Genomic DNA, 26,820 nt, shown 5'->3' on the forward strand with positions numbered 1-26,820 from the left:
TTGGGGGGGGGGGGGGGCCTCCTCCACCCCTCCTCCACCTGACCCAGATAAACATACTACTGCCCTAATCTGACTCGAACTATACTGAGATCAACAGCACACGAGATTAGGGGCTCAAGGATACTCTCATTACGTTTATACATTGAACAAAGCAAGCAACCCTAACATGAGGCACCCCAGAGGCATCACCTAGGCCCTGCCAGCAACAAGATTCCACCCATTTCCCCTCATCACTGTAACCCGAGCAACGGGATGATATGTCCACCGTACATTCCATGAGCCAAGTAATCAAGTAACTGCGATCGCCATCCGTCCAGCGAAGTAAATAAAGAAGACTAACCCAAGATCGGCCAGATATCGAGGGATTAATTGAACCCTCCCGGGCGTGCACCCGTACATATTTCCCCCGACTCCAACAACACCAGAGGCACCAACTCCGGGAAATAAAAAGGAACCCAGTTTCTTCCAGGATACAAGATCTGTCTGAACCTTCATAGGAGACCAGCGTGGATCCCTAATCCCCAAAATACAGAAGAAAAACAAGACATTAATACTTGTCACCAAAGGCCGTACCAACACATCCACCCACCACCCTGCTGTGACGCTACTCTTCTTATAAATAATGTGAAGGGTACAAAAAATATGTACTCCCTCAGTGTAAAAGCAAGGATTAAAGCACATTAAATTTTTAAAAAGCTAGGTGAATATTGCACAACCCTCATGCCATACAACCAATGCAGCTGGATTTTTGCAGAATAGCAGGTGACAAACACCCATGTGCTCGGAACCGTGTCCGGATGGAAGACAATAACACAAAATCAGGCATATAATCAGAAGGGAACAAAGTTCAGGATTAATGATGAACGGCATCTACGGACCACCTACAGAGCTTGGAAAGGCCAAAACCACGACAGCATCTTCGAGCAACATCCAGGATCCATCCAGAGTTTCACCAAAGCCCCGACACTTCTGCCATGTCGTTGTCGCGAATCCCTGATGAACAGAAACCTAGGTCTGGTGGGTGTGAAAGACCGACCCGACGCTTCCAATCTTTCTCAACAAACATCGAGGCGAAGACAGCATGTGACCAGTGGTCGGAGTCCGCGACCGACCCCAGACCCCGAAGACCGGTCACACTGTGCTCCATCGGACTCTGCAAAAGCCCAACCTTCAAACTGAGATTGTGAAACTGCGGCAGCCCGTTCTCAAATTTGGCCAGGAATTCATCCCCACCTCCCCTCGGGAGATGGGGCGCATAGATACCCCTTGTCCTGCTCCATCTCCCCGAATCAACCAGGATGTCCGACATACCATGCAGCAAGATTTCCAAAGACTGGAAGTGAGCCCCAACTGAGGAAACTGCCCTCTCGAATGACTGAATTCTCTTGCTCGTTTCAACCATTCTCTTTTGGATATCTGACAGTTCGTCGTTGTGAACACCAATAATCTGTGCCGGGGAGCCGAGACTATTGTCCACAACTTCAGTCACAATGGTGGTCATCGGCATCGCCAAGCGTAGGCCCTCTCACCAGCGAAACCATCACTGCCAGCTGGACCCTACCCTGGCTGTCTCCGATCACTTCAATCAAACAAGGTACTTAACCCGGCTCCCCATTGCCAAATTTTAGCCAAGATTATCTCCGAACGTAGCATAGATTATACACATCAGGCTCAAATAATTGTGCATCAGGATTTTTAAAAAGGATTAAAAGATGAGTAGCGCAGAGCTTGCCAAAATGCAGCCGTTCCCGTGGCAGGTGACTTGCCCCTCCCGACCGTGTTTTTAATATTTCGGATGGCGTTGACCGTGAGCTGGATATTTATATCTCCACGATACTGCTCTTGTGGCAACATTAAAATCTAAATCCTGCAGATGCGGGTGAACTGAAATAATAATATACACTGCTGGATATACTTTGTTCTGGCAGCCTCTGGGGAGAAACAGAACTAATGTTTTGATTCCAATAGGACTCTCCCTCTCCCCAGTTCCAGAGTAGAAATATGAATTTAAAAAATAAATTGTGATATGTGTGTTACTGGATGAGTTGCCTTCTTGAACCACCGCTGTCCATGTGGTGTAGATGCCGCCACACGCCACAGTGCTGATGGGGAGGAAGTTCCAGGAGTTTGACAGTGAAGGAACAGCGATATACGGATATTTGCAAGAATGGCTTGGAGTGAAATATCGAGTGATGGTGTGGCCATATAGTAGCGGTCGTGAGTTTGGAAGGTGCTGTCAAAGGAGCCTTCATAAGTTCCTGCAGTGCATCTTCCTCTGGTACGCCACTGCGTGTCGGTAGTGGAGGGTTTGAAAGTTTGTGGAAGGGGAGCAATCAAGCGGCTTTTTCCTGGATGGTGTCAAGCTTGTCGAGGGTTGTTGGAGCGGCACTCATCTAGCAAAGTGGAGACTTGTAACTTTGGACAGGTGGACAGGCTTTTGGGAGTCAGGAGGCGAGTTATTGGCCGCCTCTTGTAGGAAGTAGTCATTGCAGGGCACTTGTGTGGCGTGAATGTAACTTGCCACTTGTCAGCCCGAGCCTGGATATTGTCCAGGTCTTGCTGCATTTGAACATGGACTGTTTCATTATCTGAGGAGTCGTAAATAGTGCTGAACAAAGTACAGTCATGAGTGAACATTTCCACCACTGACCTTGTGATGGAAGGAAGGTAATTGAAAATGGCTGTTCCGATGAGCGTCTGCAGTGATGTCCTGGAGCTGAGTTGATCGATCTTGAAAAACCACAACAAATTTCTTAAGAGTTGTACGGGCTCCAATCTGTTAATACTGTTTCTGAAGCCACCAATGCTGCCAGTCCCGCTTAGTTTTCCAAGCATTTTCTAACTTTTACCATCTTCCGTTCTGTTGGGTATGACTCCAACCAACAGAGTGTCTCTCTTTTTTTTCTCTCTCTCTCTCTTACCTCTCTCCTTCTCCTTCGTCTTCTCCTTCTTCTCCTTCTCTTCTTCTCCTCATCCCCATCCCCCTCTTCTTCTCCTCATCCTCTTCTTCTTCTCCTCATCCTCTTCTTCTTCTCCTCATCCTCTTCTTCTCCTCATCCTCTTCTTCTCCTCATCATCTTCTCCTCCTCATCCCTTTCTCCTAATCCTCCTCTTCTCCTGCTCATTCTCTTCTCCTCATTCTCTTCTCATCCTCTTCTTATCCTCATCTTCTACTCCTTCTTCTTCTTCTCCTCCTCGTCCTCTTCTTCTACTTCTCCTCCCCATCCTCCTCTTCTTCTCCTCATCCCCTTCTCCTTCTCCTCATCTTCTCAATCTCGTCTTCTCCTCATTCTCTTCTCATTCTCTTCTCCTCATTCTCTTCTCATTCTCCTCTTCTCATCTTCTTCTCCTTCTTCATCCTCTTCTTCTTCTCCTCATCCTCTTCTCCTCCTCATCCTCTTCTCCTCCTCATCCTCTCCTTCTCCTCCTCATCCTCTCCTTCCCCTCCTCATCCTCTCCTTCTCCTCCTCATCCTCTCCTTCTCCTCCTCATCCTCTCCTTCTTCTCCTTCTCCTCATCCTCTCCTTCTCGTCATCCTCTTCTCCCCATCCTCTTCTCCTTGTCCTCCTTCTTCCTCCTCCTCCTTCTTCCACCTCCTTCGGTTCCGTTATGCCATACCGTATCAATTGCTGCCTTGGTGCCAAGGGCAGTTACCCTCACGTCACCTCTGGAGTTCAGCTCTTGTATCAATGTTTGCACCAAGGCTGGAATGAGGTTCGGAGCTAAATAAGTGCTCCTGGTGGAACACAAACTGAGCATTTGTAAGCAAGCGCAGCTTGATATCGCACGGGCTTTTTGCTACTGTTGCCGGAATATTGTTTGAGCCCGTGGCCGTTGCAAAATCCAGTGCTTTCAGCCATTTCATCATATATGTTCGTGTCCGGATAGTGAGTGGTCTAACTGGTTTCATTCCTTTTTGACTTTGTAAAAGTTTGATTCAACTGAGCTGGATAGCTCAGCCATTTCAGAGAGCCGTTTAATCACATTGATTGGTTCTGTCACCAATAAATGCGGAAGAGAAACCTTCTGCATTGAGCTGCACCTTCAATCACCGGTCGCTTCTTTCCCATGTGTGCTGCTGATGAGAGCACAGAGAGGGACTGCAAGTTTGGGAGGGGAAGTGTGTGGGAGGCCTCCTCAGCCACTGTGCCGTAGTCACTCCTACCGATAGTCATGGACAGATGCACTTGCGGTAGGCAGATTGGTAAGGGTGAGGTCAAGTATGTTTTTTCCTCTTGGTGGTTTCCTCACCGCCTGCTGCAGACCCAGTCGAGCAGCTTTGTCCTTTAGGACTTAGCCAGCTCTTTCTGTAATGGTGCTGTTGAGCCACTCGTGGGGATGGACATTGAAGTCCTTGCCCCCAGAGTATATTCTGTGCCCTTGCCACCCTCAGTGCTGCCTCCAACTGTGTTCAGCATGGAGGAATACTGATTCATCAGCTGAAGGTGAACGGTACGTGGTGATCAACAGGAGGTTTTGTTGTCCGTGTTCGACTTGATGGCATGAGACTTAATGGAGATTGGAGACTAGCTTGAGGACTCTCTAGGGAAAACCCCTTGCGACTGTAAACCTCCGTGCTGCCACTTTTGTGCCTGGCCTGCTAATGGGACAGGCCATACGCTGGGATGGTGATAGTGGTGTCTGGGATATGATTTGTAAGGTATGACTCTGGGTATGATTGTTGACCATTCTATGAGTTCTCCCAATTTTGGCACAAGCCCCCATTTGTTAGAAAAAATAACTATGCAGGATCGACAGAGCTGAGCTTGCTGTTGTCGTTTCCGATGCCTCGATCAATGCCTGGTGGCCCATAAATTCCTTGGGCTTTGAAGCAGTTTGATACAACTGAGGGGTTTACGAGGTCATTTCAGATGCATTTCAGAGTCGACCACAAAGCTGTGGATCTGGAGTCACGTAGACCAGCCCAGGTAAGGGTATCAGAAATATCTTCCCGAAAGGACATCAGTGAACCAAGTGGATTCTTCCATGACAACAGTGGTTAAATAGTGATATTCGACTTTCAATTCCAGATATTGGGTTTCTCGATTTATTCATCCAGTTACAATACCTCTTATGCCACCATGGGTTTTATGCCATTGGGAAATTGGGGAGGACCAGGTGGAACATACAGGGAAGGTTAGAGGGTGGGGGAGATGCCAAAGATGTCATGGAACAAAAGGCAAAGAGAGTGGTAATGGTTGTAGTAAAGAAATACAGCATTGGTCCAGTGTAGGTGTTAATCACAGAATGAAGGTCTGCTTTGTCAGGAAGCAATAGCATAATACAGACTGGCACATGGCAACAAAATTCAAAATGGATGACAAGAGTTCATGGTGTGAAGTTGTTGAACATAGAACATACAGTGCAGAAGGAGGCCATTCGGCCCATCGAGTCTTCAAGCCCTCACTTCCACTCTATCCCCATAACCAAATAACCCCTCCTAACCTTTCTTGGTCACTAAGGCCAATTTATCATGTCCAATCCACCTAACCTGCACGCCTTTGGACTGTGGGAGGAAACCGGAGCACCCGGAGGAAACCCACGCAGACACGGGGAGAACGTGCAGACTCCGCACAGACAGTGACCCAGCAGGGAATCGAACCTGGGACCCTGGCGCTGTGAAGCCACAGTGCTAATCACTTGTGCTGCCCGTAGTGCTGCCTGAACTCCATGTTGAGTCCAGAAGGCTGTAAAGTACCTAAATGGAAGATGAGGTGCTGTTTCTTCAGCTTGTTTTGGACTTCACTGGAACATTGCAGCAGGCTAAGGAGAGAAACGTGAACATGGGACCAAGAAGGTGAACCGATATTGCAAGTGATAGGAAGGTCGGGTAATCATACTTGCGGATTGAGCAGCGGCATTCCCAGTCTGCCTTCGGTCTCCCCAATGTAGAGAAGACTGTATTGTGAGCAGTGAATGAAGTGGACTAAATTGCAAAAAGTGCAAGTGAATTGCTGCTTCACCTGGAATGTATAGGCACCTGGACAGTGAAGAGAGAGGCAGTAAAAGGCCATGTGTTACAGCTCACGTGACTTGCATGGGAAGGGAATGAGGTGTTGGGGGTGACAGAAGAGTGGATCAAGGTGTCCCAGAGGAAACAATCCCTTCAGTCAGCGACCTGGGATGGGGCGAAGATGTGCTTTACTGGTGGTGTTATACTGGAGCTGGCATAAATGGCAGAGGATGATCCTTTGAATACACAGGCTTGTAGGGTGGAACGAGTATATGAGGGAACCAAATTGTGGTTCTGGGAGGGAGGGCAAAAGTGTGGGAAATGGAGTGGACACATTTGAGGGCCCTGCCAAAATAATAAGAGCAGGATCATTGAATCCCTACAGTGCAGAAGGAGGCCATCTGGCCCATCGAGTTTCTACTGACCCTCTAACAGAGCACTCCACCCAAGCTCACTTCCCCGCCCTATCCCAGTAACGCTTAACCTAACCTGAACATCTCTGGACATTAAGGGGCAATTTAGCATGGCCAATCCACCTAACCTGAACATTTTGGACTGTGGGGGCGAAACCGGAGCACCGGAGGAAACCCATGCAGACACTGGGAGAATGTACATACTCCCACACGCAGTCACCCGAGGCCGGAATTGAACCCAGGTCCATGGCACTGTGAGGCAGCAGTGTTAACCACTGTGGAGCCTGGAGATGTGAAATAAAATGGTGAACTGTCAACGTGATATATGCTGTCGGAATTTCTGTTCTCCCCTCGTCCATTCTCCCCATATCCATTCTAACCTGACTCCCCCGAACTCCTCAGATCTACCCTGACTTTGCTCAAACCTGCTATCCAGGGCGGTGCTGTTGTTGCCTGCTGTACCAACCTATACCTTGCAAAGTCTGAGCGCCAACTTGCAGATACTTCTTCCTGTCTCCCCTGGACCATCAAGCCACTTTTTCCAGGATTGTTACTGACGTTATCTCCTCTCGAGATCTTCCCTCCACAGCCTCCAACCTCATAGTCCCCCAACACTGCACAGCCTGCTTCTACCTCCTTTCCAAAATCCTCAAGTAGGATGGTCCTGGTATGCCCATTATTTCAGCCTGTTCCCCATGCAGCTACAGAGATGTAACAATCTTCCCCCTTTTACCTCCTCTCTCTTTGCAGACCACCATTTAAAAAAAAAAAAAAAAAAATCCCAATTCTACCTCTCTTCAGTTCAGAAGCAGAGTCATATTGGACTTGAAAGTTCACTCTGTTTCCCACTCCATAGATGCTGCCACACTTGCTGAATTTTTCCTGTACTTAGGTTTTTAGCCTTGTGCCAGCATCCTGCCCTCTCCTCTGCCATCCAACATATCCCCCACTCTGGTCACCCCAGCAGCCCAAGCCCCCTTTTCCACCTGCCGCATGAAACCTGTACTGGTGGCAATGCAGATTCCTGAGCTCTCAAACGCTATCTGTTACTTCTGATGGGAGGGAGCTCCGGTGGGAAGCAACACTGCTCCAGACTTTGATAAGTTCCTGGTAGAAGACAGGAAGTTCCAGCAAGGAGGCAATGAGATCTCCCAGGTCTGTGAATAAGAGCTGCAGATCATAATTGATCTGCACATGGCAAGAGAAGAATATGTCATCATTGCACAGCATCTGGGGACAGGCTCAATGTAGAAGTATTGCTGCAGGGTCTGAAGGCAGAAAGTCGCCACCGGGCACACCGCTGCCTGACTGGCCTCCTTAAGCAGGAGACTCAGTATCTCAGCAGCAACCCTGTGCATCCTTTTTTTCCTGAATGAAGTGGATGAGTTTTTTCCGAATCTTAGTGACAGACTCCTGGAGAGGAATCCAAGTGACTGACTGGTAGCACAATATTGCAGCCATTAGTTTTTTTTCAAATGTATTTTTTTTAAAAACCTATTGCAGCCTCAGAACATATGCGTGTGATTCACTGGTCCTCACCCACACTTCTCATACTCGTCTGCCACCCCCCTTGAAGAACCCACTCATCCTTGCCCGAGTCATATGCATCATCTTAAACTGAATCAAACTCATCCTCACACTCGAGGAGATTGAAGCCACCCTGCACATTGCCTCACACAACCTCCCTGTCCTATCTCTTCTCCCCCCCCCCCATTTCCTCCCATTTCTCCTTAATCTTCACTAACTGCGCTTCCCCCTACTCCCTCAGCCACCCATAAATATCCCCAATCCAATCCCAAACCCCCCCCCCTCCCCCGCAAGCAGCAAACGCTCCAACAGGGTATATTCCAGCAGCTTGGGAAACCCTCTCCATTCCTTCCGCACAAAGTCCCTCACTTGCATATACCTGAACTCGCTTCCCTTCGGCAGCTTGATCCACTCCTGCTGCTCTTCCAGATATGCAAACCTCTTCTCCAGATACAAATCCCTCACCCTCGCCAGCCTCATCTCTCTCCACCTCCCATACATGCCACCTGTCTTCCTCCGGCTTAAACCCCTGGTTCCCACATGACGGTGTCATTGTGGCCATTAGTAAGTGCACATTGGACAATGAATGTCTCACCTTTATGCATTTAACACTAATTTACAAAATTAATATGACCCTTTTGCTAAGGAAAATAGGTTCATCCTATCTGCTTTATCTCGGCCTCAACTTTACATAGGTCAATTAAGTTTCCGTGCGACCCAAGCCTATCCAGTCTTCCCTCAAAAATACAATTCTCCATTCCTTGGAGCATCCTCAAGTTTCCTCTGGACCCTTTCCAGTGCGATCACTTCCTTCCTGTAATGTGGTGATCAGAAGTTTGTACAGTATTCTAGCTGAGGCCTAATTACAGTTTTTGTTTTGGTACAGTTCCAGCATGACCTTCCTGCCATTCTACTCTAGGCCCCAACTAATAAAGGAGGAAATCCCAGATGTTACCGTGACTCCTTCTACCTTCAGAGATATGTGAATATGCAACCCAGAGCCCCTCTGTTCCTCTACATTCCTCAGAGTTGTACCATTTATTATGTGTTCATAGAACTGTAGAATCCTTACAGTGCAGAAGGAGGATATTCGGCCCATCGAATCTGCACTGATCCTTCGAATGAGCACTTTACCCATGCCCATTCTCCCCATAACCCCGCTCATTGTTCGTGTCCAGTCCACTTAACCTGCACATCTTTGGACTGTGGAAGGAAACCAGAGCACCTGGAGGAAACCCACGCAGACACAGGGAGAATGTGCAAACTCCCACACACACTGTCACCCAAGGCTGGAATTGGCACTGAGGCAGCAGTGCTAACCACTGTGACACCCTGCTGTCTTGTTCCCTTGCACTACTTCAGATTAACTTACAGTTGTTTTTTTTCTGCCCACCTAACCAATCCATTGATATGTTCCTGTAATCCACAGCTTTCTTCCTCGCTGCCTATCACACAATCAATTTTTGTCGTGCTTGAAAACATCTTGATCATGCCCCCTGTATCTTAAGTCTAAATCATTGATATATACCTCGATCAGCACAGGACTTCATATTGAACCTTGGAGAACTCCACTGGAAACCACTTTCCAGGTCCATAAACACCTTTTGCTTCCTCTCACTAAACCAGTTTTGGATCCATTTTGCCTCCCATGAGCTTTTGACTTTCGGACCAGTTTGCCATGTGGGACCTTGTCTGAAACCTTGCTAAAATCCATGTAGACTGCATTGAATGCAGTACCCTCATCAATCCTCCTTGTTATCCCCTACAAAGATTCAGTTATTCAGACACAACTGCCTCTGAATAACTTCATGCTAAACGTCCTTGATCTTTTAAAATTACAATTCATACCATTCATCAGAACTTTATCCAATAATTTTCCCACCAAGGTAACTACTTGGCTGTGAAATTATTGAATATCAAGGAGGAGAGTGGAGCTTGTAAGCTGCAGGTTGATTCCTTGGGACTCTATGGCTGGATCATCACCATTTGTTTCTTCTTTCCCTCCACAGTCTTCACTTGGCTCGTCCTCGAGCTCTTCTTTCCAATCCGTGGGTTCCTATCCACCATTCAGCAGAATGCCAGCATACAGCCAGTTTGGGCCAAGCCCGCTAGTGACGCAACAGTACAATGCCGTGGGTGTCGGTAAGTTTTTGATTATTTTTGTATGAGGTTAGTAAATGGAAAGATCCTCCAAATTAGAAATGATTCCACCCAGTGCTGCTGCTGCTGCTGCTCCCTTAAATGTGGCATAGAGGAAATGCTGCATCGTTAAAGCCATCGTTCTTGAAGCGGAGGCCATGTATTTCTGCTGAAGTGGATTTAAAGGATCCCAAACACTGTTTGAAGAGCAGTGCTGTTCTCCTGATGTTATCTCCTGATTGTGACTGATGCGAGAGTAGATCCCAGGTTATGTCTGGTGGAATTTTGCTTTGGTTTTACCTATCCTCCAATGAAGGGATGGTTGCAGCCTTGCAGGTCTCTTTTATTCTTGAAGTTGTGGAGCAAGTTGAGATGGGATATATTGGGAGTTGTTGATGGTGAGGTTTGGTTGAGTAAGATCAATTTTCTGTTGGGTTATTTGGTTAGGTTATTTGGGGTGGAACGGTGGTTAGCATTGCTGCCTCACAGTTCCAGAGACCCGGGTTCAATTCCGTGTTGTTCCCAGTGCAGACTGGGCCTCTTGATTAATTGATTTGCAACCAAAACAAAGCAATTTGATTCAACACTAGATATCTAACTGGAAGAACTAATTTACTACATCACACTGCCACTTCTGTACTGCATATAAAATAGGCGCATCCAGTGTGGACTTACTACTTTAAGGAATTTCAGGGAGGAGCTCCAGGCTTCAATGTTTTTGGGTGCACCATTTTTTAAAAAACAACTGTCAAAATATTCTCCTTGTCCCTCGCGAACGGTCTCGGGTCACCAGCCTTTTTGTTGGAGACTTTGGTAGAAGAATGATCCAAGTTTGCTGGAGTGTGTTGACTGAGACCATACTGTTCCTCTGCTGCAGCAGTTGTAATTCAAAACTGCCACACCACATGCTCAGCAGCTTCCTCCAGTGTCATCCAGCAATTTTCTTACAGAAGATAATCCTGAGCCTTGAGTGGAATTTCAGGTCGGGTGAATGGATGTCAGGTGAAAAACCAACTAGGTTTGATGGTGATGCCTCTGCTTGAATCTGCTTACTTCCAACAGTCCAGCTCGCACTTAAACCTAAGTACAGGTTGAGCATTCCTTATCCGAAATTCCGAAAACCCAAAAAATTCCAGAATCTGCACTTTTTTGGAGCACCAACGTGGCGTCACGAGGGAAATCCCACAAGGCTCCTGGGCGATGCGCAGTTGCCAACGCACAGCACACGTACAGTTCCCAACACGCGCTGTACATTCTGAAAACGGACAAATTCCAAAATCCGACGCACATTCAGCCCCAAGCATTTGGGATAAGGGAATTTTCAATCTGTATCAAGTATTGAAACAAAGAACCAAGTGTTCTCCTGTGCTCCTCACTTGGTGGTACTTCTCCAATGATACTTTGTTGAAGTTCTCCGTATCGGCCTTGAGTTTCAAATGCAGGTCGTGGCCATAGAGTCATTATGACGCAGAAGGGGGCCATTCGACCCATCGAGCCCATATTGGCCCTTTGTAGAAAAGTCTAGTCAGTCGCATTCCCCCCCCCCCCCCCACCCACTCTATTCTCGTAGCAGTGCAAGCTTATTTCCCTAAAGTGCCCATCTAATTTCCAGCAGATCCCAGATCATGGCGACGAGCTGTAGGAAAAGAAAAAAAGTTCTTCCACATATATTCTCCTGCATCTCTTGCCAAAGACCTTTAAAATCTGTGTCCCCTAATGTTCGTTTCATCAGCTAATGGGAACAGTTTCCCTTTGTCTGCCATATCTAAACCTGCCATAATCTGGTACACCTCTATCAAATCTCTCCTCAATCTCCTTTGCTCCAAGGAGAACAACCCCAGCTTCTCCAACCTAACATCTCTCATCCCTGGAAACATTCTGGTAAATCTCCTCTGTACTCTCTCAACGATCCTCACATCCTTCCAAACGTGTGGTGACCAGAACGAGACACAAAACTCTACATGCGGCCTAACCAGAGTTTTATAAAGGTTCAGCAGAACTTCCCTGGTTTTGTGCTCTCTATTCATGAAGCCCAAGATCCCATATGCTTTGATAATCGCTCTCGGTACATACTGGATAAAAACAAATTACTGCGGATGCTGGAACGAAAGAGAAAATCTCAGCAGGTCTGGCAGCATCTGTCGGGAGAGAAACGAGCTAACGTTTCGAGTCCGATGACTCTTTGTCAAAGCTAACAGACAGAGAAAGTGGGAAATATTTATACTGTGGAGTGAGAATGAAAGATGAGTCATAGCCACAGAAACCCAGGGAAACCGGGTGCTAAAGGCCACAGAAACAAAGGGGAAAGAGTGCTAATGGCAGTCCCCAGAGAGAACAAAAGATGTGAAAGGCCAAACAGTAGAGAAACTAACATCAGAGGATGAACTGTATATGTGGGGGGAGAGGAAGGGGGAAGCAATGAGGAGTACGGTTAAGGAAAGGTGGATAAGATTGTGTGTGTGGGGGAGGGGGGGGGGTTAAATACGTATTAAAAAAGAAATGGTAAAAGACAGTTAAAATGAAATGGGATGAAAACAAATGGATCGAGGTGGGGTAGAGCTGATCATCTGAAGTTGTTGAATTCGATGTTGAGACTGGGAGGTTGTAGCATGCCTAACCAAAAGATGAGATGTTGTTCCTCCAGCTTGCGTTGAGTTTAACTGGAACATTGCGGCGGGCCAAGAACAGACATGTGGGATGGGAGCACGGTCTTTTGTTAAAATGGCAAGCAACAGGAAGGTCAGGGTCCTGAATGCGCACAGACCGATGATGCTCAGCAAAGCGATCACCCAGTCTGCGTTTGGCCTCTCCGATACAGAAGAGACCACATTGGGAGCAGCGAATGCAGTAGACCAAATTGGACAAGATGCAAGTGAAACGTTGCTTAACCTGGAATGAGTGTTTTGGGCCTGGGATGTTAAGCATGCAAGAGGTAAAGGGGCAGGGGTTACACCTTCTGCGATTGCATGGGAAGGTGCCATAGGTGATGGGAGCGGTACTGGGTATAGTGGAGGAGTGGACGAGATTGTCTCGGAGGGAACGGTCTCTGCAGAATGCTGACAGAGGGAGTGAAGGGAAGATGTGTTTGGTGGTGACATCACGCTGGAGTTGGCGAAAATGGCGGAGGATTATGCTTTGCATACGGAGGCTGGTGGGATGAAATGTGAGAACGAGGGGGACTCTATCCTTGTTCTGGGAGGGAGGGAAGGGGGCAAGGGTAGTGGCGCGGGAGATGGACCGCACACTGTTGAGGGCCCTGTCAAGAACTGTAGGTGGGAAATCAGTACATACTGTCAGCTTTAAAGATCTATGCGTATGCACCCCTTTCACTGCACACCCTTGGAATTGTGACATTAAGTCTATATTGTGTTGATGGACAACCTGGGCTAGTGAGTGGGCTGCACAAGTGGCTCTCCTTCATCTCCATGGGCTACAGATTGAAATCGGGCTTGTTGGCGAACAGTGACCCCATGAATAAGATTAAATACATGCCAAATATTTCATAACTAGTTTTAGAAAATGCTTAATCATTTATATATTAATAAAACTATCATCTTCAAATGGTGAAAACAAAATAAATATTTATACTTGGGATGCAGAGGGAGGATACGACTGTCAGTTGATGTTGTGAGCAATCAGCACGCACCTCACTTTTCTTGCCCTTGCTTTGTGTGTGAATCACTTCAGTCATACTGGTAGGAAAAAAATGCACGGATGGAAATCAGCAGAATGTGGTCACCCTGCGCATGACCGACGATCAACAAAATAGATCTTTATTTAAATATAAATTTTAGAGTATGCAATTTTTTTTCCAATTCAGGGGCAACTCAGCGTGGCCAATCCACCTAGCCTGCACATCTTTTGAGTTGTGGGGTGAGACCAGTGCAGACACTGGGGGAATGTGCAAACTCCACACGGACAGAGACCTGGGACTGGATCGAACCCGGGTCCTCAGCGCCGTGAGGCAGCAGTACTAACCACTGCACCACCATGCTGCTCCCAAAATAGATCTATTTTGAAGTTCAGCAGCGATATTGAGAAAGAATGGCAGAGTTGATTGCATCTGTTCTCGAATGACTCCAGATTTCCACCATCTCTACAAGAATCCATTCACTCCTAAATCTCAGCTTTAAACCAAGCTCCATGCAGATCAATTCTGAAATGCTGACCTGTATTGAATCTCACAATTCTGTTTCCATTCCTCTTCCCCCTTCACTGCTCCACTAATGTGGAGACCCTCAAGAAGTTCACCCAAATGGCCATTATTTGTATTAAAACTATGGTAGTCAATGGTTGGATCTTTCAGGGCATCGCAGCCAAACCCAATCTATTTGTTCATCCATTTAGAGGCTTCAATCTACCTTGTCAACATCATAGAAACAAGTGGCTCAGCAGTTTCTTCCTCACCTTCCACCTCACCTTCCAAAGCCACCATATTGTTGCTCTGGCTGAAATCAGCTTACTTTGGGATTGAAATCTTGATGATTTGATCTGTGGCTTGCTCCCTCATTTGTTTTTAAATTTTTTAAATCCCATCCTTAAAGTTACAAAGCCAATGCGCAGACTGGGCAGGGCAAACCCTTAATCCATCTCATTGCTTGTTTGAAAAACCAATTCGAATTGAAGCCACTTAAGTTTCCACAAGAGAGACGCACAAGATTCAACCTGACAAGTAAAGGCAATGCACCTCATCTTGGGCTTGATCTGATACTTGACCCTAGCCAAATGACCGAGAAATGATTGTTGCCTCAATTTGTGCGTGCAGCACAGTGGTTAGCACTGCTGCCTCACATCACCAGGAACATGGGTTCAATTCTGACCTCTGGTGACTGTGTGGAGTTTGCACTTTTATAAAATATAAATTTAGAGTACCCAATTCATTTTTTCCAACTAAGGGGCAATTTAGTGTGGCCAATCCACCTAGCCTGCACATCTTTGGGTTGTGGGGGCGAAATCCACGCAAACACGGGGAGAATGTGTAAATTCCACATAGACGGTCGGGATTGAACCTGGGACCTCGGCTCCTCGAGTTTTCACTCTCCCCGTGTCTGCACGCGTTTCCTCCGGGTGCTCCGGTTTCCTCCCACAGTCCAAAGATGTGGAGGTTAGGTGGATTGGCCATATACTAAATTGCCCCTTAATGTCCAAAGGGTTACTGTGTTTCGGGGCGAGGGTGGAAGTGTGGGCTTAAATAGGGTGCTCTTTCCAAGGGCCGGTGCAGACTTGATGGGCTGAATGGCCTCCTTCTGCACTGTAAATTCTATGAATGCAGCTATCCAAATTGCAAGCTTTAGCTAATCGACAGGTATCAACCATAGAAATCTTCCACCATCTCTGACCAGCGATTTCATATGAACAGGGTGATTTGGCACGCCTCAATTTAGAACATAGAACATACAGTGCAGAAGGAGGCCATTCGGCCCATCGAGCCTGCACCGACCCACTTAAGCCCTCACTTCCACCCTATCCCTGTAACCCAATAACCCCATCTAATCTCTTTGGTCACTAAGGGCAATTTATCATTATCAAGAAACCCACGCAGACACGGGGAGAACGTGCAGACTCCGCACAGACAGTGACCCAGCAGGGAATCGAACCTGGGACTCTGGCGATGTGAAGCCACAGTGCTATCCACTTGTGCTGCCCAATAGCTTTGTTGCATGAGGATGGAGCTGTGTTTGACTTCCAGTTCCTGTCTAATTCTATTTGAAGATTAACTCTGCAAAAAGTTGACATTTTCTCTTTGAAAATGACCAATAGAATGGATTCTATTCTGAGCAGGGACAAAATGATTTGGATGCGTTTCCAATTGTGCCGCTTTCTCCAAGGTCATCTCTGAAGAAGGGTGATCTGAAAAGCCTCAAGTAATTCTTACAGTAAACAGCATTTACTTTATGGTGCACCTCTTCTGAAGTGAAGTGTTCCTCCTGAATTCCTGTTTTATTTGGGGAGCTATTATTGAAGAAATTGGAACACCGTAACTTGGGTTTTACAAATACACCAGCCTCCGCATGTCATGCATTGTCACAGCTGACCCCTGGTGTTTGTGAAGTTTGTTACATGTAGATTTGATGTCAATATATATAATAGATTTTGTTTGAAATGTTTTTTGGCTTTATGATGTGGAGGAAAGAATAGAATTTGCACTGTGATAATTCAACAATCCTCCAATGGTCATGGTTGTGATTCCCCCCGTTAGTAATCTTGAGTCCAACCTTCACATTGGGTGGGGGATATTTCATTTCAAAGATTCAAAACTGAGCACGACATTGCTTCATGTCCGACGGTTGAGGGTTAGTTTGTATCCATGAATCTGGATGTGACCTTTTTTTAAACTGAATTTTTACAGTTAAACAAGTAATTTGTAAGAGAGCTTGGGAAAGGAATGTGTTTTGCTTTGTACTGTTTGTAAAAATAGATTCTGATGTGCCAATGATGGCAAGATCTTTGTAATCTTTTATCCTTTTTTCTGAATTCTCCCCCTTGTTATTGTTACTGCACACAAACAGGAGGTCCCTCGTCATCTTTCAACAGCAACAAAACCAGCTTCGCATCACTTACACAGACCAGCTCACTGGGTCCGACCGTCAAACCTGATATGGGCTCACTGAAATTGCAATTAGCTTTTCAGGGTAAGGCTTTAACATATTAATTTTTTTTAATGTCAAATTATGAAATCAAAAGTTTCCATTTAAGAATTGAGAGAGAGGGCACTTATGAATGTTTGCTGTAAATTTTCAATTGTGTACAGTCACCCTTGCAATGTCTGAATTCACCATTATGAAAATGCTTCAGGGCCCTCAAAAGACTCTGAAAATCTGAAATGCAGTCTATTTCAACCATTCCCTTTGTACGTTGTTTCGAGCTGGGGTTTCAAGGGCTGAGTGTTCTTAACTATCTTATCAATTGGTTGTTCTTCAGATGCATGACAAAGCAGTCAGTGGACCCCACAGAATCAGAGCTGCTGTGGTGCAGAAGGAGGCCATTTGGCCCATTGTGTCTGCACTGGCTCTGCAAATGAACATCATGACATGGTGTCATTCCACAGCCTTTTCCCCATATCTTGTTTCTATTCAAGTAATCATTTAATGCCCTCTTGAATGCTTCAGTTCAACTGCCTCCACCACAGGCAGCAGATTCCAGACCTGAACCACTCGTAGTGTGAAGAAGTTTTTTCTCACATGTTTGCTTCTTTTGAAAATCTCTTCCAATTTGAGCCCCCTCATTCTTGATTCTTTTACGAGCTGGAACAGTATCTCCCTATTTACTCTGTCCAGCCCCCTCGTGATTTTGAACATCACAATCAAATCTCCTCCCAACCTTCTTTCGAAGGAGCACAGTCCCAACCTCTCCAATCTATCCTCTGGAACCATTCTTGTAAATATCTCTCCAATGCATTTACATATTTCCCTATAGAGTGACAATATTCCAGCTGAGGTCTAACTAATGTCTTGTACAAGTTCAGCATAACCGCTTTGCTCTTGTACTCTATTCCCCTATTAATAAAGCCCAGAGTATTATATGCTTTATCAACTACTCTCTCCCCACCTGTCCTGCCATCTTCAATGATCTTTACACATATCCAGCCAGGTCCCTCTGCTCCTGCACCCTATTTAAGAATTTTATCCCTTATTTTATATTGTCTCTTCCCCTGTTCTTTCAACCAAATGCATCACCTCATACACATCTACATTGAACTTCCATTTTCCACCTATCTTCCCTACTCCACCATCTTGTCTGTGTCCTTTTAAAGTTCTACATTGTCCTCTTCACAGTTTACAATACTTCCAAGTTTTGTGTCATCCACAAACTTTGCACACCAAGATCTATTCAGCCAGTTTTGCGTCCAGGTTGCTACTGTCCCTTTTATTCCATGAGCTGTAGCCTTTCTCACAAGTCTGTTGTGTGGCACTGCATCTAATGCCTTCTGAAAGTCCATGGGCTGGTTTCTCCATTATTGGGACTATGTCCCCAAGCTGGCGTCAAAACCGTGGAGTTTTACTCCTGAAAATCCTGGAAAAAAGTGACAAGAATTCATAGCCCTGCAGGGGGCTAGCAGGGGCCCGGAGTAAATTTCGTAACATTTGCTGCAGATTCGGGCCCCTGCACTTCCAGGTCAGAGGCCGCATATGTGCACGGCGGCGGCCTCCAGAGCTGGATCCGAAAAAGCGACTCCCCAATCAGCCACACGCCGACCCTCAAAGCCCACACAATCATTCCCTGGTCGCCTATAAGCCCCCCCCCCCCCCCCCCGGCGACCTCTGATCATCCCGCCCCAGACCAGGGCGGCCGCGGACTGAGTCGGCAGCCGCCACGCGAGCATCCCAACCGGCAATACCAAGTTAGTTCCACGCTGTCGGGAACTCGGTCGGTTGGGGGCGGAGGATGTCGGAGTGGGCCTCTGGCAATGGCCCGGGCTGCGTGGTGCACTCCCTGGTGACGCAGCGTTTTGGTGCCCGGAGAATCGCCGGGCCCAATTTTGGCGTCAAACTGGATTCTTCGCCCTGGTGCCGGCCGCGATTTCGGTATCGGGGTGCTGGCTCTTCCCAGTCTACCCATGTTTTTTCATGTGATCTCTAATTGTTTCTGGAAGTTTGATCAATTGCCCACCACTAATGTTAAACTGGCCTGTTATTGCTGTGGCTATCCTTAACCTTTTTTGAACAAGAGTGTAATATTTAGGATTCTACAGTCCTCTGGCAGCTCCCCTGAGTCTAGAGAGGTTTATGGCCAGCGCCCTGCAATTTCTGTTCTCACTTCCTTCAATATCCTTGGATGCATCTCATCCGGTCTTGGTGCCTTATCAGTACCGACAACAATTTCAACACTTCCTCCTTAACGATTTTGAACTCTTCTAGGGACAAAGTTTCCTCATCTATCTCCATGTCCTGGGGAGCAACTATCTGCTTTGTAAAGACTGCTGCAAAATTTTCATTTCAGCCATGCCCCCAGATTCCAAAAGTAATTCCCTTTTAGATCCTTACTCCTTTTACCACCACCCTTTTACGATTTGTATGCCTATAAAAGATTTGGGGATTTCCCTGATGTTGGCTGCCAGTCTTTTCTCATAATCCCTCTTTGTTTCTCTAATGTGCTTTTTCACCTCCCCTCTGACCCTACTCTATTTTCTACCTGACACCTGTCATAAGTGCACTTTTTTTCCCTTATCTTCATTTCTATCTCCTATTTCATCCAGAGAGCTCTGCATTTTGCCTTCCCTTCCCCATTTAAGGTAATATAACATGTCTGTGACAGGATCATTTCTCTTTTCCGTGCTTGTTCGGTGAATTGGACACTCTGAATTCTCCCTCAGTGTACCCGAACAGGCGCAGGCAGGGGTGTGTACAATGCTTCGCTTCCTGAAGATATTGACCAACTCCTTATTTTTGCTGACATTGAGGGAGAGATTGTTGTCATTACACGATGCCACTAGGTTCTCTATCTCCTTCCCATACTCTGACTCATCGTTGTTTGAGATTCGACCCACTATGATCGGATCATTAGCAAACTTGTAGATGGAGTTGGAGCCAAATTTTGCCACACAGTTGTGTGTGTGTGTATCAGGAGTATAGTAGGGGGCTGGGCACGCAGCCTTGCGGGGCCCAAGTATTGAGGACTATCGTGGAGGAGGTGTTGTTTATCCTTACTGATTGTGGTCTATGGGTCAGAAAGTTGAGGATCCAATTGCAGAGTGAGGACCCAAGTCCTATGTTTCGGGCTTTGGAGCTTTGACATGATCTTGGCCGGGATTATGGTGTTGAAAGCGGAGATGTGGTCAATGATTAGTAACCTGAAGCAGGAGTCCTTGTTGTCTAGATTAACTTGCTAAATTAGTGCATTCAGTCCCTCCCAGTATATTGCGCATCCTGGTATTCCTCTCTCTCATTTCCTCTTGATTCCCTCACCCCTGCAAGTTAGCTTAAAATCCTCCGAACAGCGTAGGCAAAATGCCCGCATGGAACTCAATGTCAGCTCTGTTGAGGTTCAGCCCGTCCAGCTTGTACAGGTGACATCTCATAGATTATCATAGAATTTACAGTGCAGAAGGAGGCCATTCGGCCCATTGAGTCTGCACCGGCTCTTGGAAAGAGCACCCTACCCAAGGTCAACACCTCCACCCTATCCCCATAACCCAGTAGGGGTCAGTAGATTGAAATTGGGAATAGGAATCCTGCTTTGACTTTTTCCCATTCCTGAACCTTAAAGCCTCAAAGCCAGTCAATATCCTGACTGAAATGAGTAATCCCAGTACAGACACGGGAACAAATCTGGGAGTTTCTCCATTCATAAAACCTGAGTAATGCTTGAACCAGGGCACTTAACCAACTGACCCATTCCAGGAGCCATCCATATCCTTTTCTTTTCATATATAGGGAGGTTAGTTTATTACAGGTGGTTGGAGTGGATTGTCCCTTAACTAAGGTTCCAAACCGAGTTGAGTCTCCGTAATAGTAACTAACTTTGTCATTATTTTTACTGTCAATGAGAGTTACACTTCTCTAGCTTCTCATTTGGACAGTTCGCACGGAGGATCAACTGGATGATGCTGCTTGAAAAATGTAATAACATTTGAGCCATTTGCAATGTTCCAAAATATGGCTATCTAAGTACGTCGACAACAAGACTTTTGTGTAGAGTGCAACTCTCGCATCAGTGCAGTGCTGTAGGGGTGCAGGGGATAGGTTTCATGAAAGAGGCAGGATTAAGGAATGAGGTAGGGGAGCCCGAAAGATGGTTGCTTTTGTTGGCTGGGAAGGCTGTGGAAATGGCAACTTCCTGGAAGTAGTGTTTGATGTTCAATTGAGGCAGTGCTCCAGGCTTCATAGTTGCTATTCTGTAATTTTCACCCAAGTGGAAAAATGCCGGATGATGCTTTTGAAAAGAATGAGGAGAGGTGATTTTTCGTGCCTCATCCACCTTTCAAATCTGCCTCCTTCACCCATTCTTCAAAAAAGCACACCTTTGACGCATCTGTTCTTTGATCTCCTGTCCCATCTCCAACCTTCCTTTTCTTTCAGTCCTCAAATGTGTTGGGACCTCTGAGATCTGTGTTCATTTTACCCACACATCTCATGTCTGAACCTCTCCACTCTGGGTTCTGCCCCTGCCACAACATTTAAACAGCACTTATCAAAGCCACGAATGACATCCTATGTGATTGTGATTCCAAGAAACAATTCATCCTCTTCCTACTCTGACCAATCTGTCAAATTTGACAGAGTTGACCGCACCACCTCCCTTTAACTCCTCCAGACCCCACAACCAACTGAGCCAAGCCAACACTAAATATATTTAACATCTACATGTTTATGAACTTCTTCTAGGGTTTCTTGACCTTCCCCTCACTATCCCCTTCTGTTAACTATGCTGAAAGAGGTGGTGTATATTGGACACAATGCAAGCAGGGGGAAGGGCAGGATAAGGGTTCTTGGGCAGAGGGACTGACCATCTCCACGATGCACCTGGACAACTGATACGTTTCCTATTCATTGGTTTAGGATATTGGCAGCAACTTGGGAACCTTCTGCCTACCTCACAGGTCAGCGAGCAAGGAGAGAAGCCATGAAGGTGCTTGAAACTCCATGTGTGTGTATATAGTTTTGCAAGTCATTGTCGTTCTGAAACCTTGCACGCTCAGCCTCTGGTTAGCCAACATCGATTTCAGCTCCAGATACTTGCAGTATACAGTCTTTGAGAGCGGGTGTCTTTAATGTCTGTATTTGGCGCATTTTCTTTAGGTCGATCAAGCCCAAAGCTGGATTCCTTAAGGAAAAGTCCGCCAATGGAACAGGCGGTGCAGACCAATGCTTCTCAGGCTCCTGTAGGCAGAAGGAGTCCTGTCTTAGCCAGACCCCTGCCATCAGTTCACCACCACAAACCAACAGACTCTCATGATGCAAGAAAAGGTACCAATTGAGTTTGTGTCCAATTCACAGGTTGCAGTCTTGAATCCAAGAAACTTGTCCCAATTCTCCCTTCTGCTTGAGTGTACGCTGGTGTGGTTTGCCTTTTTGGAGATGCATGTAAATCTCATGTCTTGATGCTGTATTACAGATTACCTACAATACAGGTTTGGTGAGGGTTCAACTAGTGTGAAATGCATCCCATTAATAGAGCAGTGCAAATTCTTAGAATTCTTGTTGTAATCGGGAATAAACAGCTCCCGGCTGGAATATGATTTTTGAAGGGGTTTTGGTCTACGGCGTTTTCAGTCTGGGCAGTATGTTTTTTCCCCAACTCTGACTCGGGCCTTGCTAGCTGAAGACTTTGCTCACTAATGGGAGCGAAGTGGTGGGGGTAGCTGCAGCTCATTATGCTAGTTTGGTTTGGGATAATGAGCGCAAGTGTTTTGGGGTTTGGGGTTAGTTGTGGGCATGGTATTTCGTTTGTTTTATGGTTATTGGAATGTGAATTTGCATGTGAGGGCGGTGATGGGGAGTGCGGGTTGGGGGGAGGGGGGGGGGGGGAGTTTGCTGACGGTGATACAGATTTTTCTTTGTTTTGTCTTGCTGGTGGGTTTGGCGGCCATCTTGGCCTCATGCCTGGACTCCAAAGTAGTTTTTGGATAACCCTTTTCGGTGAAAATGACTGTCTCCAGGATATGGGGATGGGGTGGTGGGATGTAAGGCCCTCAATTCGGTTGGTCACCTGGAACGTAAGGGGGTTGGATAGCCCAACCAAATGGGCCATATGGTGGCCCATGATGGTTTGCTCACCTGAAAGGTTTGAGTGCCGATGTTGGGTTTTTGCAGGAGACTCATTTGCGAGTAAGGAAGGAGTGGGTGAATCAGGTATTTTATCCGGACTCTTTTGGAGGGGGGGGGGGGGGGGGGGGGGGGGTTGGGGGGTTATCAATTTTGATCAACAGTTTAATTTTTTTGTCTGCCATGGTCATAGTGGATTCTGGTGGGAGATTTGTTATGGTCAGTGGGTCTTTAGAGGCCACTTTGGTGGTCCTGGTCAGTGTCTATATGCCAAAGTGGGATGATACAGGGTATATTAGGAGGTTACTGGCCTCTACTCCTGACTTGGACTCACCTTTTTTGGGGGGAAGGGGGGTTCTTTCTCCCCCTGGGTGAAGAGGGCGGGGTAATCGGTTACTGTGATTTCAGACCATGCTTCACAATTGTGGATGTGGTCCAAGAGTCAGGTAGGTCCCTCTGAGCGCCCGTCATGGAGGTTGGATATGACATTGTTGGGTGATAAAGAATTTTGAGAACTTATTCTCCGCCGTTGAGGAATGTGTCAAGTTTAACAAGAGTGAGTCTATCACATCTTCTACTCTATGGGAAGCCCTTAACGTGGTTATTTGGGGAGATAATCTCCTATAAAGCACATCTGAAAAGGCCTGCGAGGATGGAGCGACAGAGGTTGATGGATTCCATCCTCGAGGTGGACCACCAGTACTTGCTTACCCCTGGCCCCGAGTTGCTTGAGAGCAGAAAAAAGCTGCAGACTCGATTTGAATTGTTATCAACCGGTAAGGCGGTGAGTCAGCTGCGGAGTTCGAAGGGGGTATTTTATGAATGCGGGGAGAAGGCCGGTTGCCTTTGAACTCATCAGCTAAGGTGGCAGGCGGCTTCCTGGGAAATGATGCACATTACTTGGGTGGCAGTTTGGATTCCGCCCTGTTTAAGGTCAACGCAGCTTTCAAAGCATTCCATTGAAATCTTTATAGATCAGAGCTCCCGGAGGAGAATTCGGTCATGCTGGAGATTTTAGATGGGTTATCCTTTCCATCGGTGGAAAGAGAGAGATGGGAGGAACTGGAATCCCCATTGAGTCCTGAGGAGATTCTGAAAGGTATTGGGTGAATGCAGATGGGCTGATGGATTCCCCATTGAGTTCTGCAAGAGTTTTGCAGTTGAGTTGATTCCATTAATAAGAACATAAGAACTAGAAGCAGGAGTCGGCCATCTGGCCCCTCGAGCCTGTTCCACCATTCAATGAGATCATGGCTGATCTTTTGTGGACTCAGCTCCACTTTCCGGCCCAAACACCATAACCCTTAATCCGTTTATTCTTTAAAAAACTATCTATCTTTATCTTAAAAACATTTAATGAAGGAGCCTCTACTGCTTCACTGGGCAAGGAATTCCATAGATTAACAACCCTTTGGGTGAAGAAGATTCTCCTAAACTCAGTCCTAAATCTACTTCCCCTTATTTTGAGGCTATGCCCCCTAGTTCTGCTTTCACCCGCCAGTGGAAACAACCTGCCCGCATCAATCCTATCTATTCGCTTCATAATTTTATATGTTTCTATAAGAGCCCCCCTCATCCTTCTAAATTCCAACGAGTACAGTCCCAGTCTACTCAATCTCTCCTCGTAATCCAACCCCTTCAGCTCTGGGATTAACCTAGTGAATCTCCTCTGCACACCCTCCAGTGCCAGTACGTCCTTTCTCAAGTATGGAGACCAAAACTGAACACAATACTCCAGGTGTGGCCTCACTAACACCTTCTACAATTGCAGCATAACCTCCCTAGTCTTAAACTCCATCCCTCTAGCAATGAAGGACAAAATTCCATTCGCCTTCTTAATCACCTGTTGCACCTGTAAACCAACTTTTTGCAACTCATGCACTAGCACACCCAGGTCTCTCTGCACAGCAGCATGTTTTAATATTTTATCATTTAAATAATCCCTTTTGCTGTTATTCCTACCAAAATGGATAACCTCACATTTGTCAACATTGTATTCCATCTGCCAGACCCTAGCCCATTCACTTAGCCTATCCAAATCCCTCTGCAGACTTCCAGTATCCTCTGCACTTTTTTTGCTTTACCACTTATCTTAGTGTCGTCTGCAAACTTGGACATATTGCCCTTGGTCCCCAACTCCAAATCATCTATGTAAATTGTGAACAGTTGTGGGCCCAACACTGATCCCTGAGGGACACCACTCGCTACTAATTGCCAACCAGAGAAACACCCATTAATCCCCACTCTTTGCTTTCTATTAATTAACCAATCCTCTATCCATGCTACTACTTTCCCCTTAATGCCATGCATCTTTATCTTCTGCAGCAACCTTTGTGTGGCACCTTGTCAAAGGCTTTCTGGAAATCCAGATATACCACATCCATTGGCTCCCCGTTATCTACCGCACTGGTAATGTCCTCAAAAAATTCCACTAAATTAGTTAGGCACGACCTGCCCTTTATGAACCCATGCTGCGTCTGCCCAATGGGACAATTTCCATCCAAATGCCTCGCTATTTCTTCCTTGATGATAGATTCCAGCATCTTCCCTACTACCGAAGTTAAGCTCACTGGCCTATAATTACCCGCTTTCTGCCTACCTCCTTTTTTAAACAGTGGTGTCACGTTTGCTAATTTCCAATCCGCCGGGACCACCCCAGAGTCGAGTGAATTTTGGTAAATTATCACTAGTGCATTTGCAATTTCCCTAGCCATCTCTTTTAGCACTCTGGGATGCATTCCATTAGGGCCAGGAGACTTGTCTACCTTTAGCCCCATTAGCTTGCCCATCACTACCTCCTTGGTGATAACAATCCTCTCAAGGTCCTCACCTGTCATAGCCTCATTTCTATCAGTCACTGTCATGTTATTTGTGTCTTCCACTGTGAAGACTGACCCAAAAAACCTCTTCAGTTCCTCAGCCATTCCCTCATCTCCCATTATTAAATCTCCCTTCTCATCCTATAAAGGATCAATATTTACCTTAGCCACTCTTTTTTGCTTTATATATTTGTAGAAACTTTTACTATCTTTTTATATTCTGAGCAAGTTTACTCTCATAATCTATCTTACTCTTCTTTATAGGTTTTTTAGTAGCTTTCTGTTGCCCCCTAAAGATTTCCCAGTCCTCTAGTCTCCCACTAAAGTTTGCCACTTTATATGCTTTTTCCTTCAATTTGATACTCTCCCTTATTTTCTTAGATATCCATGGTCGATTTTCCTTCTTTCTACCGTCCTTCCTTTTTGTTGGTATAAATCTTTGCTGAGCACTGTGAAAAATCGCTTGGATGGTTCTCCACTGTTCCTCAACTGTTTCACCATGAAGTCTTTGCTCCCAGTCTACCTTAGCTAGTTCTTCTCTCATCCCATTGTAATCTCCTTTGTTTAAGCACAAAACACTAGTGTTTGATTTTACCTTCTCACCCTCCATCTGTATTTTAAATTCCACCATATTGTGATCGCTCCTTCCGAGAGGATCCCTAACTATGAGATCATGAATCAATCCTGTCTCATTACACAGGACCAGATCTAGGACCGCTTGTTCCCTCGTAGGTTCCATTACATACTGTTCTAGGAAACTATCGCGGATACATTCTATAAACTCCTCCTCGAGGCTGCCTTGACCGACCTGGTTAAATCAATCGACATGTAGATTAAAATCCCCCATGATAACTGCTGGACCATTTCTATATGCATCTGTTATTTCTTTGTTTATTGCCTGCCCCACCATAATGTTACTATTTGATGGCCTATAGACTACTCGAATCAGTGACTTTTTCTCCTTACTATTCCTGATTTCCACCCAAATGGATTCAACCTTATCCTCCATAGCACCATGTCATCCCTTACTATTGCCCGGATGTCATCCTTAAATAACAGAGCTACACCACCTCCCTTACCATCCACTGTCTTTCCGAATAGTTTGATACCCTCGGATATTTAACTCCCAGTCGTGACCATCCTTTAACCATGTTTCAGTAATAACCACTAAATCATAGTCATTCACGATGATTTGTGCCATCAACTCATTTACCTTATTCCGAATACTATGAGCATTCAGGTAAAGTACACTTATGTTGGCTTTT

General features: G+C 46.1%; 1 protein-coding gene across 4 annotated transcripts in view; it reads left to right on the plus strand.

Annotated features, from left to right (window-relative positions):
• Window positions 1–26,820, plus strand: part of LOC140430327 (protein LSM14 homolog A-like) — a 115,469-nt gene that overhangs the window by 55,953 nt on the left and 32,696 nt on the right. For all 4 annotated transcript variants that reach the window (XM_072517774.1, XM_072517776.1, XM_072517773.1 and 1 more), the window contains exons 3-5: window positions 9,903–10,035; window positions 16,542–16,664; window positions 21,771–21,938. In XM_072517774.1, coding sequence (XP_072373875.1) covers window positions 9,903–10,035; window positions 16,542–16,664; window positions 21,771–21,938 — 424 coding nt within the window. The remainder of the gene's footprint in view (window positions 1–9,902; window positions 10,036–16,541; window positions 16,665–21,770; window positions 21,939–26,820) is intronic.

This window comes from Scyliorhinus torazame, chromosome 10 (genome assembly GCF_047496885.1).
Source record: "Scyliorhinus torazame isolate Kashiwa2021f chromosome 10, sScyTor2.1, whole genome shotgun sequence".
NCBI classification, from domain to species: Eukaryota; Metazoa; Chordata; class Chondrichthyes; order Carcharhiniformes; family Scyliorhinidae; genus Scyliorhinus; species Scyliorhinus torazame.